This window comes from Electrophorus electricus, chromosome 11, assembly GCF_013358815.1.
Source record: "Electrophorus electricus isolate fEleEle1 chromosome 11, fEleEle1.pri, whole genome shotgun sequence".
NCBI classification, from domain to species: Eukaryota; Metazoa; Chordata; class Actinopteri; order Gymnotiformes; family Gymnotidae; genus Electrophorus; species Electrophorus electricus.
Genome location: NC_049545.1, coordinates 23,729,273 through 23,745,850, shown reverse-complemented (window position 1 = coordinate 23,745,850; position 16,578 = coordinate 23,729,273). Strand labels below are relative to the sequence as shown.

General features: G+C 44.7%; 1 protein-coding gene across 3 annotated transcripts; it reads left to right on the top strand.

The window, feature by feature from the left end:
• The first annotated feature begins 4,937 nt into the window (after positions 1 to 4,937).
• Positions 4,938 to 16,578, top strand: psip1a (PC4 and SFRS1 interacting protein 1a). Of its 3 annotated transcripts, none has more exons than XM_035531863.1 (17): positions 4,938 to 5,186; positions 5,879 to 6,011; positions 6,125 to 6,201; positions 6,430 to 6,568; positions 6,973 to 7,077; positions 7,451 to 7,555; positions 8,909 to 8,968; positions 9,222 to 9,285; positions 9,522 to 9,624; positions 9,806 to 10,001; positions 11,563 to 11,654; positions 11,893 to 11,945; positions 13,484 to 13,554; positions 13,855 to 13,956; positions 14,890 to 15,091; positions 15,556 to 15,652; positions 15,736 to 16,578. In XM_035531863.1, the coding sequence occupies exons 2-17, from the start codon at positions 5,940 to 5,942 to the stop codon at positions 15,761 to 15,763; spliced, it is 1,566 nt and encodes a 521-aa protein (XP_035387756.1). In that variant the 5' UTR covers positions 4,938 to 5,186; positions 5,879 to 5,939; the 3' UTR covers positions 15,764 to 16,578. The 3 variants fall into 3 exon arrangements, with proteins under 3 accessions (XP_035387756.1, XP_035387755.1, XP_026870682.2); XM_035531862.1 differs by having other exon boundaries at positions 11,560 to 11,654; XM_027014881.2 differs by lacking the exon at positions 7,451 to 7,555 and having other exon boundaries at positions 4,940 to 5,186; positions 11,560 to 11,654.

Here is a 16,578-nt window from a genome sequence, read left to right as displayed (position 1 = left end):
TTGATCGTCGGTCCCTTCCCTAAACCCTTACGTCTCAATTCCCGGCCACGATTGGGCCGTGTCTCTCTTCTTTTTTTTTTTTTTTCAAGCCCCCACCCCCCCTCTGTGAAAGGGAACGCTCAGCCGATCTTCAGAGAGCAAACTCCTCTTTCAAGTCTCCCCGCGTCTGAGTAACAGCCGTAAGCCTCCTGATTTCATCTCCCTCGCGTCTCTGTCAATCCTGTTGCCAAATCTAAGAGAGGGCCAGTAAGCTCTCGCGCTTCCTCTGGTTCCAGTGGTAATCCCCTGTGTTTCCCCTCTGAAAAGGAATCGATGCAAAGGTTGCTCAAGGGTGAGGCCGTTCTCCCTCCCAGTTTGGCTTCTTCTACGTGAAGCTTCAATTCAGGACTATTTCTGTACTGTTGCATGCGGTTCTCGAGTACTGTTATCGGTGACAGGCGAGTACTACCAATGTCCACGGAAGCATGAGAATCGGTCCAGGGCCTAAAGTTAAAGACAGAAGCAGACTGGCCTTCTATCCATTTATCTGTGGATGGCATGGAAGTCGTGCCTCAACCCAAAAAAGCAACCTGAGGTGTGGATTATGGACGAGTGAGTGGGCTCTGCCAACCACCTTGGCTAATGTCAACCGACCGAGGCTCCGAGCAGTGGGGTGGTATGTTCCACCACAACCCTCGAACTCCACTCGGACTCGGTAATTAATATGTTGTCGTATCGGAGCTGAAGCGAAAGTGTCCCCCTGTGCTGGCCCCTCATTGAAGTCCTGACCTCCAAGCAACTGAAGGTTGCTGCAGAAATTTGGCTCACCCCCGAGCGAAAACATCTGCTCCCCTCACAGGGCGGACGGCACGGACCCCTCGTCTCGGCTGGGGCCACGGCGTGGTGAGAGAGCCCTTTCCCTGCCCTCGCATGCTCACCGACCCCGGCATTTATAAACAACCCAGCAGCAGAGAGGCCATGCCAGCCCTGGACGCCAGCTCACAGCTCCATCATGGAGCCCCCTCCGCCTGGCCGGTCACCCCGCACGCTGAGAGGACCTCAGCTGTCTTGTCATCCTCACGGGCCGCCCGTGGAGCGAAGGAGGGGTTAGGGGAACAGCGAGAGAGAGCAGGAGGAGGTGGAGGCATCTGTGGGGTTCCCACAAAGTGGTAACTGTTGGAACACTGACAGAAGCATCTGTCATCTTCTGCCTTCACACACTCTCCTGCTGTCTATGGGCCTGGACAACTCTCTCTTTCCTTTTCTCACTCATCTTTTCTCTTGTTTGCCCTCCCCCCTCCCCTCCCCTCCCCTCCACACACACACACACACACACCTTTTTTCTCCTTCCTCGGAAGAGGTGTAGGCATGTGATGAAAGCTCTCTTGCGCCTCCTCCGGAACTGTCCTGCACATTCTCCAAACTTTCACACATGCAAACTCACTACACATCACACAACACGACACACTCCACTCTCAAAACCATTAAAGTTCTTCAAATGCCAAAGCTCGTCCTACCCACTCCGGAATTAACCATGTTACTACCTTTAATTCATCCCAAACCCAGGATCTAACGTATAGAGCGATTCAGTGTGTCGATTCACCTTTAAAAGTACAGTGACTCTCAAATGGCCCACAGGAGATTTGACGAGCAATTTAGAAGTCCTGCTTTCAAAATGAGAAGTTAAATGGAATTTAAAAAGAACAGACAAGCTTGTCAGCAGGAATGATGCTCCGATGTGTAGACTCCACCAAAAGTAAACTTTAATCCAGTACCAAGGCAGGCCAGTGGTTGTGCTAGCCGCTGACCTGGGCAGCGAGGGGACCGCTTCATCATTCTCCTGTGGCACCCAGACCCCCCCCCTCCGAGAACGCACTGAAGCCCTGCCAGAAGCAGTGAGGAAGGGATGCCACAAATACGCTACCCAACCAAGGACACCATCACTCAGGGATGAGAAGGTGCCCTTCAGGGTGTGGGACAGGGGTCCTGTCACACCGGCTCCCGAGACGTCGGGGACACGCACAGCCGGTTTGTGCTGTAACTCTACCCAGTCTTCTGTGGATCTCCATAGCGCGGTATGACAGTTAAGGCAGATTTCAAAGCTGATATCATCCAAAAGGAGGATGGCAGGTTGCTAGAGCAATGTATGAAAGCAGGAGGTCGGAAAACTACTAAATGGCCTGCTTTAGTTTTAGTTTAAAAAAGAAATTCCATTAATTCAGTAGGGCCAAGGTTTGTATCCTAGTTATAAAAGTACGTGATAAAGTCTTGATAAATGTAATGTTGGTTGTAATCTACCTAAATGTTTTAAGTTTTAGTCTACTCGGGGGGGGAAAAAATGACATTCACGAATGCATCACAAAACCTTGAGCGAAGCACGCGAGACACAGAGGATCTCAAGCAACTTAGGAGCAGGACCACGCGCGCAGTCTGAGGTGAAGGGTATCCGCTTGACCGCCAGCCCCCCGGTCCTCGCGCAGAGACGGGCCTCCCGTAGCGCTGGCCCCTGTCCAGCGCGCGCGGTCTCACCTCACCTGCTGGGTCGCGAGCCCTTAATGCTCCGCAGCTATTCCTGGGCCCGGCTGCTATCGGCCGCGCGATTCCCCTCGCGGGGGAGCCGCGGGGCTGACACGCGCCGTCCTTCACGTTCATCAGCCGACACCGTTGTCTCTCAGCGCGCTGCGGACCAGCTGTATCCGCTGACGCACGCGCAATCTCTACCCCGCTAGGTCACCTTCAGCCTTTTGTCTGCAGAAATGTAGCAGTCGAGTGCTTTCGAAGATGTGTGCGGTTGTTCACACCCGCGGCGCTTAACGGCGCTACCGGGCGAGCATGCTGAGGTTTCGTGCACCCGGTAACGTCGTTAGGTCAATTTCATTGCGCTTGCACAGCGACAATAAAGCTATCTACTCTAATTCGTTGCTGTCTTGCATTATAGAGTAAATGTAAAATGTAATGAATGTAAATGTAAATGCAGAGTGGTTCCCACTTCAAAACCTGACGTGCTTAGTGAGATAATTATCCGGATATTATCAAGCCATTTACGTCGTGTGCCACAGCCGTGAACTTGTCAAATGTCTTATTGTAGAAGTATTCCAATATAGCGGTAAAACTTGTAATATATACTTATATATATTTTAAAATGTAATAGGTTACTTTTATATTTAATATATTTTATTACAATATAGACACATAATAACATCCTCTGTCGATTCTGGTTCTTATTTCAGTTTAGTCCTGCTCAGCACAGCGTTTGCTCAATCGACCATTTAAAATGCTTGGACAGCGAAGTTAGTTAGCGAGGCCCTGTGTTAAAGTATCTTACAGTAGTTTATCTCCTTTTCAGACAGGACCTTTTCGGTGAGAAAAAGAATCTGTTCCTCATCCCCTACTCCCGTCAAATGTGGCATGTCCCAAGGTTCAATTGTAGGGCTTCTTTTATTCTTTACACATTCATTCCCTTGGCTCTGCCTTCGAAAAATACAAGCGTCTGTGTCATTGTTATGCAGCTAAAACAGTTTTATCTACCAGTTATATCCGACAGCTCTTGCTCTCTAAAGAACCTCTTGAACTGTCTATATGACATCAAATGCTGGATGACGAGGAACTTCCTTCAACTAAAATACAATAAAATGGAAGTAATTGCATTTGGCTCTCCTGGTGCTAACACTATCCTAAGCAATGCACTTGGTCTGAAAAGTTCCAGTCTTTTGGACACACTTGACTTTTAACAAACAAGTCAGTAGTGTGGTGAAGGGCAGTTTTGGCCAGTTTAGAACCACAGCCAAATTAAAGAGATTTTATCCCGGAAGGACATGGAAACAGTTATTCATACTTTTATCACTTCATGCTGGACTACTGGAGCTAGAACAAAGAAATGACAACACATCGAGCCTGTTCTGACTCTCACTGCATTATCTCCAAACACATCACTGATCTTCTTATTCCATATTATCATTATTATCATTTACATTTATATCGCGGCTTTCTCATACTCAAGGATGCTTTACAGGCAGATATGTATTAGCTTTTGCAATCACTCACACACCAGTATTCTGTCCCTTGCTCTCTACATCCATCTTCTCAACTATTCCTCTCAGAACCAAAGGTGACAAGGAATAATCTGGAATAATCTTCCATCTCACATTAGTCCTGTCTCACCACTGACAAGTTTGAATCAAATTTAAAGGTCCACCCTTTTCTCTTGCTTTTAATTCAGTCTGAGGTTGGTTTTTTTTTGTCACATCCACTCTTAATTAATACTTTTAATGTCCTCTTACTGTGTTTTAATCAATTGGTTTTATTTAAATTTTCAGTGATTTTATTGTGTTTTCTATTTAGTCTTGCTTTTTATGTATTGCTCCTTTTAATAATCAACCTTACCTCAGATTTACCTTGGTTATTATGTTTGTGTTTTCCACTGGGTATTTCTTTCTTTTCCCATGTCTTATTTTTCTAGTGTTTTTCTACATATCTGCCTCTAGTCTTGTTTCAAATTTGATTATGTATTTATTTTATGTACATATAGTACGTCTCAGACATAAACCGAGGCCCCATCACTGACTGAATGTAGTCAGGATGCTCATCCTAACCAGAACAGACTGGGAACAGCCACCGTGCCCCGAGTGTTTCATGAATGCGAGTGATGAGCGATATTCACCACAAGAGGGCGCAGTAGCCCACGGGCGGTCACAGGCGACACTGTTCAGTCATGAAATGATGTGCCGGTTTTTTCACAAAATTTTTTTTAGATTACATCTTTACTCAGATCATGATTAAATTACAATTTTTACAACATGAAAAACTACTACGTATTCAATATAAAATACGATTTGAGGGCTAGGTATGCTATTAAATATGCTACCTCGTAAAGCGCCAACATAACGTTACTTCCACTTGTGCGCGCTGTGGTACGCATGGCGTCCTATCGGAAGATTTTTTTTTAAATTCCGGGTTTCAGTAGTATGGCATAAATCAGATTACTGCATTAGTTCTTTTTCTCCTGAAGTTAAAAAGTAGGCTCCTACCCTGGCACGTTCGTCGGTGAGCGAACATTAATAGTTTCAAAATAAACAGCGAGTCCAACGCCCCCCCAGCTTACAGCCATTTGGTACGGTCCTGTGTCGCGCGGGAGGAGAGAGGCGCGTTAGCTCTGTTGCTAACGAGCAGTGTCACTCCGGTAAGATCAGGTTACACACGCCACTCTGGTAAGTTGCCGTTACACGTGATGTTAGAAACCGTAAAGCACCGTTAATGTTTCGCGCGGTGACGGTATTCGGGGGACCGGGTTGCTGTTTGCCTGGTAGAGTCGCTAATAGCCAGGCTGGCTAACGCTAACGCTAGCATCCCTGCGGCTCGGGGGATAAGAGTGTTAGAACGCCTCTTTGTCTCCGACTCTTTTAGACTGTGATTTTCTGTCCCGCGTTTGGTGGTTAGTCTGTGCTGAGAGACTAGCGGCGTGAGTGTGTGTGTGTGTGTGTGTGTGTGTGTGTGTGTGTGTGTGTGTGTGTGTGTGTGTGTGTGTGTGTGTGTGTGTGTGATTGAGTGTGTGTGTGTGTGTGATTGAGTGTGAGTGAGTGAGTGATTGTGAGTGTGAGCGTGTGAGAGAGAGAGAGAGAGAGAGAGAGAGTGTGTGTGTGTGTGTGTGTGTGTGTGTGTGTGTGTGTGTGTGTGTGTGTGTACTTTCTGACCCACCGACAGATGATTTGCAGTAATTTGCTGTTTAAACGTAGCCCGGTTACATTTGTCAAGCCGACACTCAAAGTAGAGGGAGGGAGTCGTGGGGCACCAGCCAGCACTCGCTGAACTGCATGGCTGGCTTTAGGCTGTCTCAATGAATAAACCTTCTGAATTACATGTTATTCTGTGTCTGAATAAATAACCTGCTATTCCTTTTCAGGTTCGTTGGTGTTATTCGCATCTTACAACGTCCACGGTGCTCCAACACTTAAAAACGAAGAATGGCTCGAGATTACAAGCCTGGCGACCTGATCTTTGCCAAGATGAAAGGGTATCCTCACTGGCCAGCCAGGGTGAGCTCTCTCTCCAACGGCAACATGTTATCAGCTGTGCTACAATGGCACGTTTACTTTGTTTAATTACTTAGTAATGTCATCATTTCCTCTATTGTTTTGTATATTGTTAGATCGACGAAGTCCCTGATGGCGCCGTGAAGCCCTCTAACGTTAAGTTTCCCATCTTTTTCTTTGGAACTCATGAAACGTAAGTACGTTTGTCACACTCTGAAACAATTTCTGCAAAACTACACACAATTGGATAGTTTTTTAGCCATTGCTGTCTGGTCCAAAACTGCTGTCACATTTTGTATTGCTATCCCAGATCAGGAAATAGCAATGCATGATTTTTTTTTTTTTCCCAGGTTAATAAATCCTAGTCTTACATAATTTAAAAAGATGATCCATAGTTGTGTTGATGCTTTTGTGGTTTCAGAGCATTCTTGGGTCCCAAGGACATCTTTCCATATTTACCAAACAAAGAGAAGTATGCAAAACCCAACAAGAGAAAGGGCTTCAATGAGGGCTTATGGGAGATTGAAAATAACCCTACAGTAGAGCTCAGTGGACAAAAGGTGCATATATGTGCTCTTTATGTATCTTCATTTCTGTCGGCATTTTTTCTGCTGTCTTTGTCTGTCCATACTTTGAGAAGGCCTGGAATTGTACAGATTAATGCGTTGCTGTGTCAATAAAATAAACACATTTTTAATCTTTTCGAGACTGGTACTATGGTGTGTTCACTAGTCGCAGTATGGGTGACTCCTGGCCTCGGTACCAGAGTAACTGTGCTGCAAAGTTTAGTGTTTCTTCTGCATTGGTACATGTGACTCAATTCATTAGCTGATTTACTGTCCCCCATTGCAGTGGAGAAATCCTCAGGACTGGAACTGGGAGAGTAATCTATAAAGCCTCTTTGCATTGTAGTGTGTCCCGCATGGATGCTTGTATTGCGTGTCTGTGTACCTTTTCTGTCCAGGTGATGGCAGTGGAAGCCGCTTCCGATAAAGAATCGGACAGTGGCCCCGAAGGGGAAGAAGAGGGTGGCGAAAAAACTCAGGAGAGAAGGAAGAAGGCTGCCAGAGTAAGTGTCTCTCACTCACTGAGGAAGATGACGTGTAGCACAGGTTCACCCAGCCAGTACTCAGAGTTGCTTCAGCAAATACAGCCTTTCAGCTGAGAGTCACGTAGCCAGCCCTTGAGGTCCTGGCTCTAGTGAGCTGGGCATTGGACCAGAACAAAGGATGGTCTCACCCGGCTGTCCTTGAGGGGCGGGGTTGGAGGCTTGGGTTCCGACGTCCTGTCCCCGTCCCCTTGCTTGGTGCTGTCGCTCCCCGTACGGAGCTCCTCGATGGATTGCTGCTTTCCGAGTCTCAAAGGACTGGGTCCTGAGAGCTAGCCGGGCCTGATCGTTTAACTCCTGCGCCATGGGGCCCTGTGTGTTTGGACTCATGCAGGTGACTGACAATCAGGCAGGGCAGGAGGAAGAGGAGGAGGAGGAGGAGGAGGAGGAGGAAGGTGATGGCATGGAGGTGTCTGAACAGGGCCCTCTAGTGGAGGAAGTATGTACTGTTAATGTCTGCATGGGGAAGGGGCAGGCGTGGCTCTGTAGTGCTTTTGTTTTTGTTTGTTTGTTTTCCCCCCTCCCTTTGTCGGGATAGAGTTGTCTGCATGCGACGCTTGGTGGGGGTTGTCGTGAGCGTGTACGAACGCCACGATCTTTGCCTAGGTTCCACTGTGGAGAATCCTAAGCTACCAGGTTAGGATGGTGCAGGTTGCCTTTGTCTGTTGACTTCCATTGCTGGTCTCGGCTTGATGCAGCAGCTCCCTGTGGCAGAGAAAGACGACCAGGCGCGCACACACCCCTGGGCGTCTCTTCACACTCCAAGCGCTCACAGATGAACCAAATTAGCTGTCTGTAAATTGGAAACGCCATTTATCACAACACACCTGTTGTCATAAATGTTGTTGCGGAGATCAGTTATGCATGATCAGTGGGGGTGTTTATTTATCTAATCATTCAGTTCATGTGCTTCCGTTCTTTGCATGACGTGTCATTTTCTGAAATCATCTCAAGCGCTGTAATCGGACTGTAATCGTCCATTCCTTGGTGCAGTGGCCTAACTGCACAAATGGACAGGTGCATGTGGTAGCCAGAGTGCCCTTTTAAAATCTTTCTCACTCTTTCATACCCTTAAGAATATACCAGTCTCTGGCTTTTCAGCAAGTGGAGGTTCTAACTTAATGTAGTGATCTCTGACCTTATATTGGTCCTGTATCTTGAGTCATATAACTTCAACTTTGTATCCAAAACCATGTTTTATTTTCACATTTGTCTCTCTTCTACAAAGGTAAGTTGTTATTCTACAGGTAAGTTGACACACATACTTGACAAATTGCAAAGCCTGAGAATAAGCTCAGATAGCCTGAAACGGCTCCATTCAAACCATCCATAGCTTTATGACTTCATAACACCACTAGTGAAGGGATAACAGCCTTCATTGTGCTGTGCCAGGATTGGATTGGGCCCATTGGAATAAATCTGGACTGCCTCTGTGACCCAGGGAGTGCTTTTATAGGTGATGCCCAGTCATCTAATTCCCTTAACGTAAGATGAAGAGGGATGATTTTATATTCCTGTATCCATATAATCAGTTTTGATTATAAATATCTGTGTAATCAATAGCATTTATAATGATGTGGGGAAAAACTCCAGTTGTATTTTAAACTGAACACTTGGTCGTCTGACCAACTGGTGAAGGCTGGTTTGACTGACTGGTTTCAGACTCTGAGCTAGAACAGGACGCACTTTAATAGGCTGATACTCAGAACAGGGTAGTTATCCCAGTGACTTGTGTCAAATTAGGCAACGTAGTTTGTTTACTTACTAAAATTATATTTGCTATTGTTTCCAGGAGTCTTCACAAAAGGAATCGACAGAGGATATGAAAAGTAAAAGAGGAAGGAAGAAAAAGGTAAGAGCATAACATCTTACAGGATCTGGTTGTTCACCACAGGAAGTCCTAAAATTCAGGTCCACAGCGGTCTGGTGGTTGGAAGACAACTAATCAGAGTTCTGGTTTTTGTCTTAACTGTAGAACTCAGGCGAATTCGGGCTGGTTCTTTAATCACGTCCAGGACCCACATGCCAGTCAGGTGTCGTTTTATATAGTCTGGCTGCACGCTTGTCTCTCATCGTCTCTTACAATGTGTTTGTGTTTTGTTTAGGGGGACACTGAGCAGGAATCTGAGAAAGAGGATGCAGCTGTTAGTCCGACCTCCAGCCCTATAGGTTGAGCCTGGTTTACTTTTCACGTTTTTATTCTCAGGGTTTATTAGATTTCTGGATGTAATAGCAGCTGTGGTCAGCTATAAAAGAATGAGAATTTCTACAGACAAAGGCTTTAAAGTTTTACAAATGTAAACATTGAGGTTGACATTTTGAGCTGCATAAATGTTGTGATATGTTTTGATTTGTTGTGCCTTGTGTTTTGACATTGACTTTGTGTACGTGTGTGTTTCTGCCAGGTGGGGACGCACCAGCTCCAAAGCGGAGAGGCAGGAAGCCCAAAGCTGAAAAACTGCTTTTGCTTCACCAGCAGCAGGCTTCCCACGGACCTGCCAATGACACGTGAGCGAGAGACGCTGCATGCGCTTCAGGACATGATCCGACATCTTCATCCACGACTGACTGGGATTTGTAATTGTGACTCGGAACAGAGTAGTCATAGTCTGCGCTGGGGACAGTGGGAAAGCAGCTGTGTGTGTGTGCATGAGTGGCTCATGCCTCTTCTGCGCATGTTCCCCCTCAGAGACGCTGGCACCGATCCGGACCGAAAACGCAGGAGGGGCCCTGAAGACAAAGGCAGGTGTTCCGAGGGAGAGGAGGAGAGGAGAGCCGATGGGAAGAAGAGGAAGGAGGAGCTTAAAGGGGGGAAGAAGGAGCCAGAAACAAAGAGAAAAAAGAACACCAAGGAGGAGAGCTCCTCTGACTCCGACGATGAGGGGGTAAACACACACACATACTTCAGCATTGCATAACAAACAGTATCCACACTGACGTGCCATGTGGTGTCAATAATCCGGTGAAACACAAAAGTCCAAAGACGTATTTCCACTGTGGTCCCATATGCAATCCAAAATATACAATCCCAAATATACAATCCCAAATCCCGTATTATCCAGCAGATGAGAATAGCAAATGTTACATAATAAAACAATTACCACAATACATTAGCTTCTTTAAACTACAGTAAAAAAAAAGGGGGGGGGGGCATGAGAGAGAGAGGTGTGTGTGTGTGTGTGTGTGTGTGTGTGTGTGTGTGTGTGTGTGTATGTATGTGTATATATATATATATATATATATATATATATATATATATATATATATATATATATATATATATATATATATATAAATAATATAATGGTATACATATCTCCTCGTGTATCTGTATCTTAACTGTTTCTTAAAACCTTGCACGCCATCATTAATTTAAAACACCTTGGCGACCAGTTCCGGAGTTGCAGCTACTCGCATGAAGGAAAGTTCATTAAGTTTTTAAAACCCTGTGGAACCTTCTAGTAGAATAACTTTTGAACCTCTTTCAACTGCACAAAATAATTTTTTAAGTACCGTGGAACAATCCTATGCAAAATCTTCCTTTACATAGCTCTATCGGTGCAGCTCTCTCCTGTACTTTTAAACATCCCATCATCCCTGCGGTTTCTCAACCCAGGCATAACACACAGCTAAGAACACAGCTACCTGTTGCCCATGCAGCGAGGACTGGGGTAGAACAGAAACGGGACCACCTGGCACGACCCAACGACTGGGTTGAGGAAAAGCGGTTTACATAGGCTCATACGTAGCAAGTGACAATGTTCAGGCCTTGGTCTGAGAACACAAAGAAGCTTGACAGCTGGGATAAGGCAGTGTTCGTCTTGTTCAGTCACGCACAATTTCCAATCACTAATGCGTTTAAAATGAAAACCCGCGTTTAAAATGAAAAGACCAGAAGTCTCCAGAAGCTTCTACACAGAGCTGCTCCACCTGGACGTGATCAGACTGCTTTTGATTAAGACCTAAAATTTTCACTGCTGTTTCACTTCTAAGTGGGTAATCTCTTAGGGACCGCACAGCCCACAAAAAGACATTCATCTCATGTGTGACTGCCAGTGTATGTCGTGTCGCCAGCCCCTACCCAGTTAAGGCTTTTAGGTTTGGCTTAAGATCTGTTGAAAGGGGTACTGATCTGTACATTGTCAGGATCTGCCCAAACCAGACGGAACTGAACCTTGGTACTAAATGTTTTACGGCCGTTTTCTTTGAGGAAAGCAAGCTGAGGTTGTCTGGGGACAGCGTCCAAAGCTAGAGGCCTGGAGTGAACTTGTTTAAATGCATTTATTGATTTTATTTATTTATATATTTTTTTCGACCATTTGCCAATACAGTTTGAGACTTTACGTGTGCGCTTTGCAAGTCAGATATTGTTGGCTTGGAGATGGTGAAGAGTGCAGGAGAGTCCTAGTGATAATGGTGGTTGTTGTGTTGAATTGTTGGTAGAAGCAGGGTGGGCCGGGCCGCAAACGCGCATCGCTGAAGCCCACGGCCGAACCGGAGAAGGAAGAAAGGCGCCGCAGACAGGACGAGCTGAAGGAGTGAGTGAGACACCCACACACACACCCACCACTGTCGGACAGACATGCTCATTCATACACACCAAACATATATACTCCAGACATGTATGCACGCGCACTCCACAGTAACACGCTTATCACGCACATACTTTCCACAGACATACGCACACCTTCCAGATCTCTGTTTGAAGGTAATTGCACATGCCTAATGCACAGGTTCTGAGTCTCATTCAGCTTCATTTTTTTTTTTCTTTCTCAGATCGGGAAAAGAGGATGGCAAGAAAGATGAAAGAAAAGGAGAAAAGAGAAAGGGTGAGTTACAGCTGTATTCAAAATAAGTGTTTGAAGAGTGAGTAAAACTCAATTCTTGTTATAGCTTTTTTCATACACATAAATGCTTTGAGAACACTGCACATTTTATTCCAAATCAAAACATGAATTAAAATTAATCAAATTTATTACTTTACAGAAAGTGAAGAAAAGGGAATATTGGGCTGTTCAAAAAATGTGTGCAGTTTTCTTTACAAACTCAAAACATTTACTGTATAAACTGAAAAATTCTTGAACATTTCGGTTTCCTGTGAAACACTAAATCAATAATTTAGTTGTATAACCACTGTTTCTGAGAACTGCTTCACATCTGTGTTGCATAGAGTCGACCAACTTCTGGGCTGGAATTCCTGTTCACAGGAGCCAGAATGATTAAACCACATTCAGCAATTCCTCTGCTTTTCTTGGTTTTGCCTCAGAAACAGCATTTTTGATGTCACCCCACAAGTTTTCTGTTGGATTAAGGTCCAGATATTGGGCTGGTGACTTCATAATGTTAATCTTGTTGGTCTGGAACCAAGATGTTGCATGCTTACTGGTGTGTTTGGGGTCATTGTCTTGTTGAAACATCCATTTCAAGGGAATTTCCTCTTCAGCATGAGGCAACATGACAAGTATTTTGATGTATTCAAACTGATCCATGATCCCTGGTATGCAATAAATACACCCCACACCACAGTAAGAGAAACATCCCCAGATCATGATGCTTGCGCCACCATGCCTCACTGTTTTCACAGTGTACCACAAAGTGTTGTGCCATTTTTGTTTAGGTCAGTCGATGTGTTCTTTGGCAAATTGTAACCTTTTCAGCACGTTCTTTTTGCAATAGTGGGACTTTGCGGGGGCTTCTTGCCGATAGTTTGGCTTCACATAGGCGTCTTCTAATTGTTACAGTATTCACAGGTAACTTTAGACTGTCTTTGATCTCCCTGATCATTGGTTGAGTCTTTGCCATTTTGCCCATTCTTCGATCCATTCAAATGGTAGTTTTCCATTTTCTTCCACGTCTTTCTGGTTTTGATTGCCATTTTAAAGCATTTGAAATCAATTTAGCTGAGTAGCCTATCATTTTCTGCACTTCTTTATTTATTTATTTAAAAGAGAAATGCACTATAACCAATATGTACAAAATCTGTTGCTTTCATCCTTTAATAAGGGCCACCTGTTTGACAGTTTTTTCATAGAATGAATGACCTCACTAATTGAAATTCACACTGCTATTATTTTTGAACATGCCCCTTTTCGCTAATTATTCAATTACACAGAATCAGCAGCATGCAAGTCATGACTGCTGGGTCTGTTGGTTTTTTATTACTCTACTCCACCTACTAGCCCTTTTTTTTTTTTTTGTGCTATGTAGAAATATAATTTCTACCAAAAACAGTGATTGATCTGGTTAGGGATGTTAAACTGCTATTATTTTGAACACAACTGTACGTACTTCAGACAGCTAATGACCGCTTCAAATAGCTGAAAGTGTTGTTGTTGCTGTTGTTCACTATTTTTCCCCCCCAACACAGAAGTGTCCACAGAGTCCAGGCTGCAAAGATTACATGGGGAGATTAAGATCTCACTGAAGATCGATAATCCGGTAATTTAAAATTATTAAAATTAAATTATTCCCAGAAGGTAGATGTGGGCAAAATGGTGCAGTACATGGGCTAGTGATTCATGAGGAACTGAGTGAAACTGTCAGGGGATGTGGGTGTTGAATTAGGGGAAGGAGTCTTTAGGTGGCTGAGTCTGGAAGGACTATAAAACCGATTATGGCAGTTCTAAGGGTAGTGGACTGTTAAAGATGTTTATATGGAATGTAACAGACATGTTCCAGCAGTGTTTTTGCGTAGCTATATTTTTAGGAGTGAACAGACTTGTGTATGGTGTTTTTCAGGATGTGAAGAAGTGTCTGTTGGCCCTAGATGAGCTGGGCTCACTACAGGTCACCACACAGCATCTCCAGAAGCACTGTGAGCTCATCGCCACGCTGAAAAAGGTGTGCACAGCTCACTGCTGCGTGCACCTCCATGTCTGGGCTGTTCCGGGTGCTCCTCCAGGAGCGTTAATGCACACTATTGATCCAGAAACCCATGCCTGGACCCTTTTTTCACAGCCAAGCATGATCCTTATGAGTAGTGATCTTATTGAGAACAGTTTTAACATGAAATCTGTTTTAACGAATCTGAGATCAACTCTTGTTTTGTAACACTAATTATTAGGATGCGATATATTACTAATCTAGTCTAAGTTCGAACTTGTAGGGTGGTGTAGTTCTGTCTTCAGGCTTTTTGTAGGTCTCAGGAGACAAACCCCAGGGTTTATGCAGTGGTTTTTTTTGTTTGTTTGTTTGTTTGTTTGTTTGTTTGTTTTTTTACTATAGCTGCTTTAGAGCCACAAACCTGTGGTTTGTTTCTCTCTGTGACATGCCACTTGCAGTGACTCCAGAAGGTCACTATTGCTAACAGTTATTGTACAGAACAAAAGCACCCAAATCAACCTAATTCATTTTCAAATCATAACCGTACTTGCATACTAAAGTGTGATGGCAACTAAAGATTCTATTTTGAGCAGTTTAGCGCAGAATAAAAACAAGTTTGTTGAGGTGAGCAGTTATTCTGAAACATTGTAAAACACTAGGATACTTGGCCATATTCTCTGAATAATATTAAGGTAGAACGGCAGTTTAGTTAAAATCCAGAGAAAATGGGTACAAAATGCACGTAACATTATCATGTATACAGTGTATGTGGAAAGCCAGTCCCTTTTTTGAGTTTCCCACATTTTGGTATGTTTCTGTTTTGGTATGTCAAAATGCACTGAACTCCTTTTTCCTCCTCACAAATCTACCCACAATCCTCCACAGTGCCAAAGTGAAAGTGACCGTTTGTTTGTTTGTTTTGGGTTTGTTTTTTTTTTGCTTGGCCCCCAGATCCGTAGATTCAAGGCCAGTCAGGATATAATGGACAAGGCCACCATGCTGTATAACAAGTTTAAGACCATGTTCCTGGTGGGGGAGGGGGAGGCTGTGCTCAGCCAGGTGATCAACAAATCTCTGGCAGAGCAGCGGCAGTTCGAGGAGGCCAAGAAGGGGGCATTGAAGAGAGCAGAACAGACCAAAGAGCCCAGCACAGGTGGGTAATGCCCCGCTCCCTACCTGCCTCCCACGACACAGCCCACATTCCGACATCCGTTTTCCCAGTGTTGGGTTCAGTGACCCCCTCTCGTCATGTTGTGTGTAATATAGTTGATGTGACTCTCAGTAGGTGAGTGGGGTACATGTACTTCATAAGAGACGTGGTTTGAGACACGTAGCACATTTGGCTTGTGCTGTATAGACGTTCAGGGGGACGCTTTATTGTGCAGCGCAGATACTGTAAGAATTTTAAAATTTGCCACAATAAGCCAGGCAAGGCTAGGTGGCCCAAATATTTGTTTTGAACATTGTTCTGAATGCTGAGTGCTGACTTCAGAGATGCAGCTTTTCAGCACTAGAACACAACACATGACAAACTGCCTTCTGTCTTAACATTTTAATGGATGTGTGGCATACTAGATATGCAGCTACATTTTTAATAGTGCGTGTCCGTGTCCACAGATAACAGGGTTTTAAACGGGGACTCCGGCCCTGAGGAGAAGACTGCAGAGGTTGAGGGCGAGAGACCAGAAGAGCCTGCAGCGCTGGAGAACACCAGGTAGAGAGCCTGATGGACACAGACATCCTCTCTCTCTCTCTCTAGCAAAGCCTCTAATGTGTGTGTCCTGTGTCCCATGGCAGTGTCGCCAACCCAACAGACTCCGCCTGATCACGACGCACCAGTGGCAGTCCTGCTGCGTTTCTGCGGAAACTCACTGTGCACGCACGCACAAGTCCTTGCACAAGGCCAGAAGTCACTTTTATACATCAAACCCTCCGCCGCTCCCTGACGGAGGCCCTTTGAGTCTTGAAGCGTTTAAGGGATTTGCTGGTGTTTTAGATACCAATGTTTTTAACGCCAATGTGTTTGTTTTAGCCTCAGGAGTCTTCTCAGAATAGTGACGCATTTCTCATGACTTGGAATTTAATCGTCTGTGTAGATTGTAGTTCAGACAGACGTCATTTTGACTGACTGTTGATCCATGCTGTTTGTACTGACCGTCTCCGACAGGAAACATTCCCAAATGGGTCCTTTTGTCCTTTCAGCTGCTAGAAGGAAGTTGGAATCGTTTGTCTTTGTGCCACAAACACTGAAGTGAGGCAGAACTGGTGGGGTTTATGACTATTTGGTTCAGTCCTGGTGTTGAGGTAACCTGCTGAGAGCAGAGCAAAGATATTTTACAACTGGCGTTCGAGAACCGGTTTGCTGTGACTAATGAAGTGGTATTTGTGGTGTATATGCTGAATGTATGTCATTATGCAGGTGTGTGTGTGTGTGTGTACATATTTCAAACTGCTACTTGTATGTTTTCTGATGGACGTTCTGAAACTTGTTTTGATATGAAAGTGCTTTTTTTCCATTTCTCTAGGTACATGTTTGTCTTAAACCGTCCCATTCACTAGCATTTGTGTATATAAGAGTACTGTATTTTTGTGCCTGTTCTGAAACCTGTTTTGGCCTTATTAAAGTAGCGCTTACCTGAA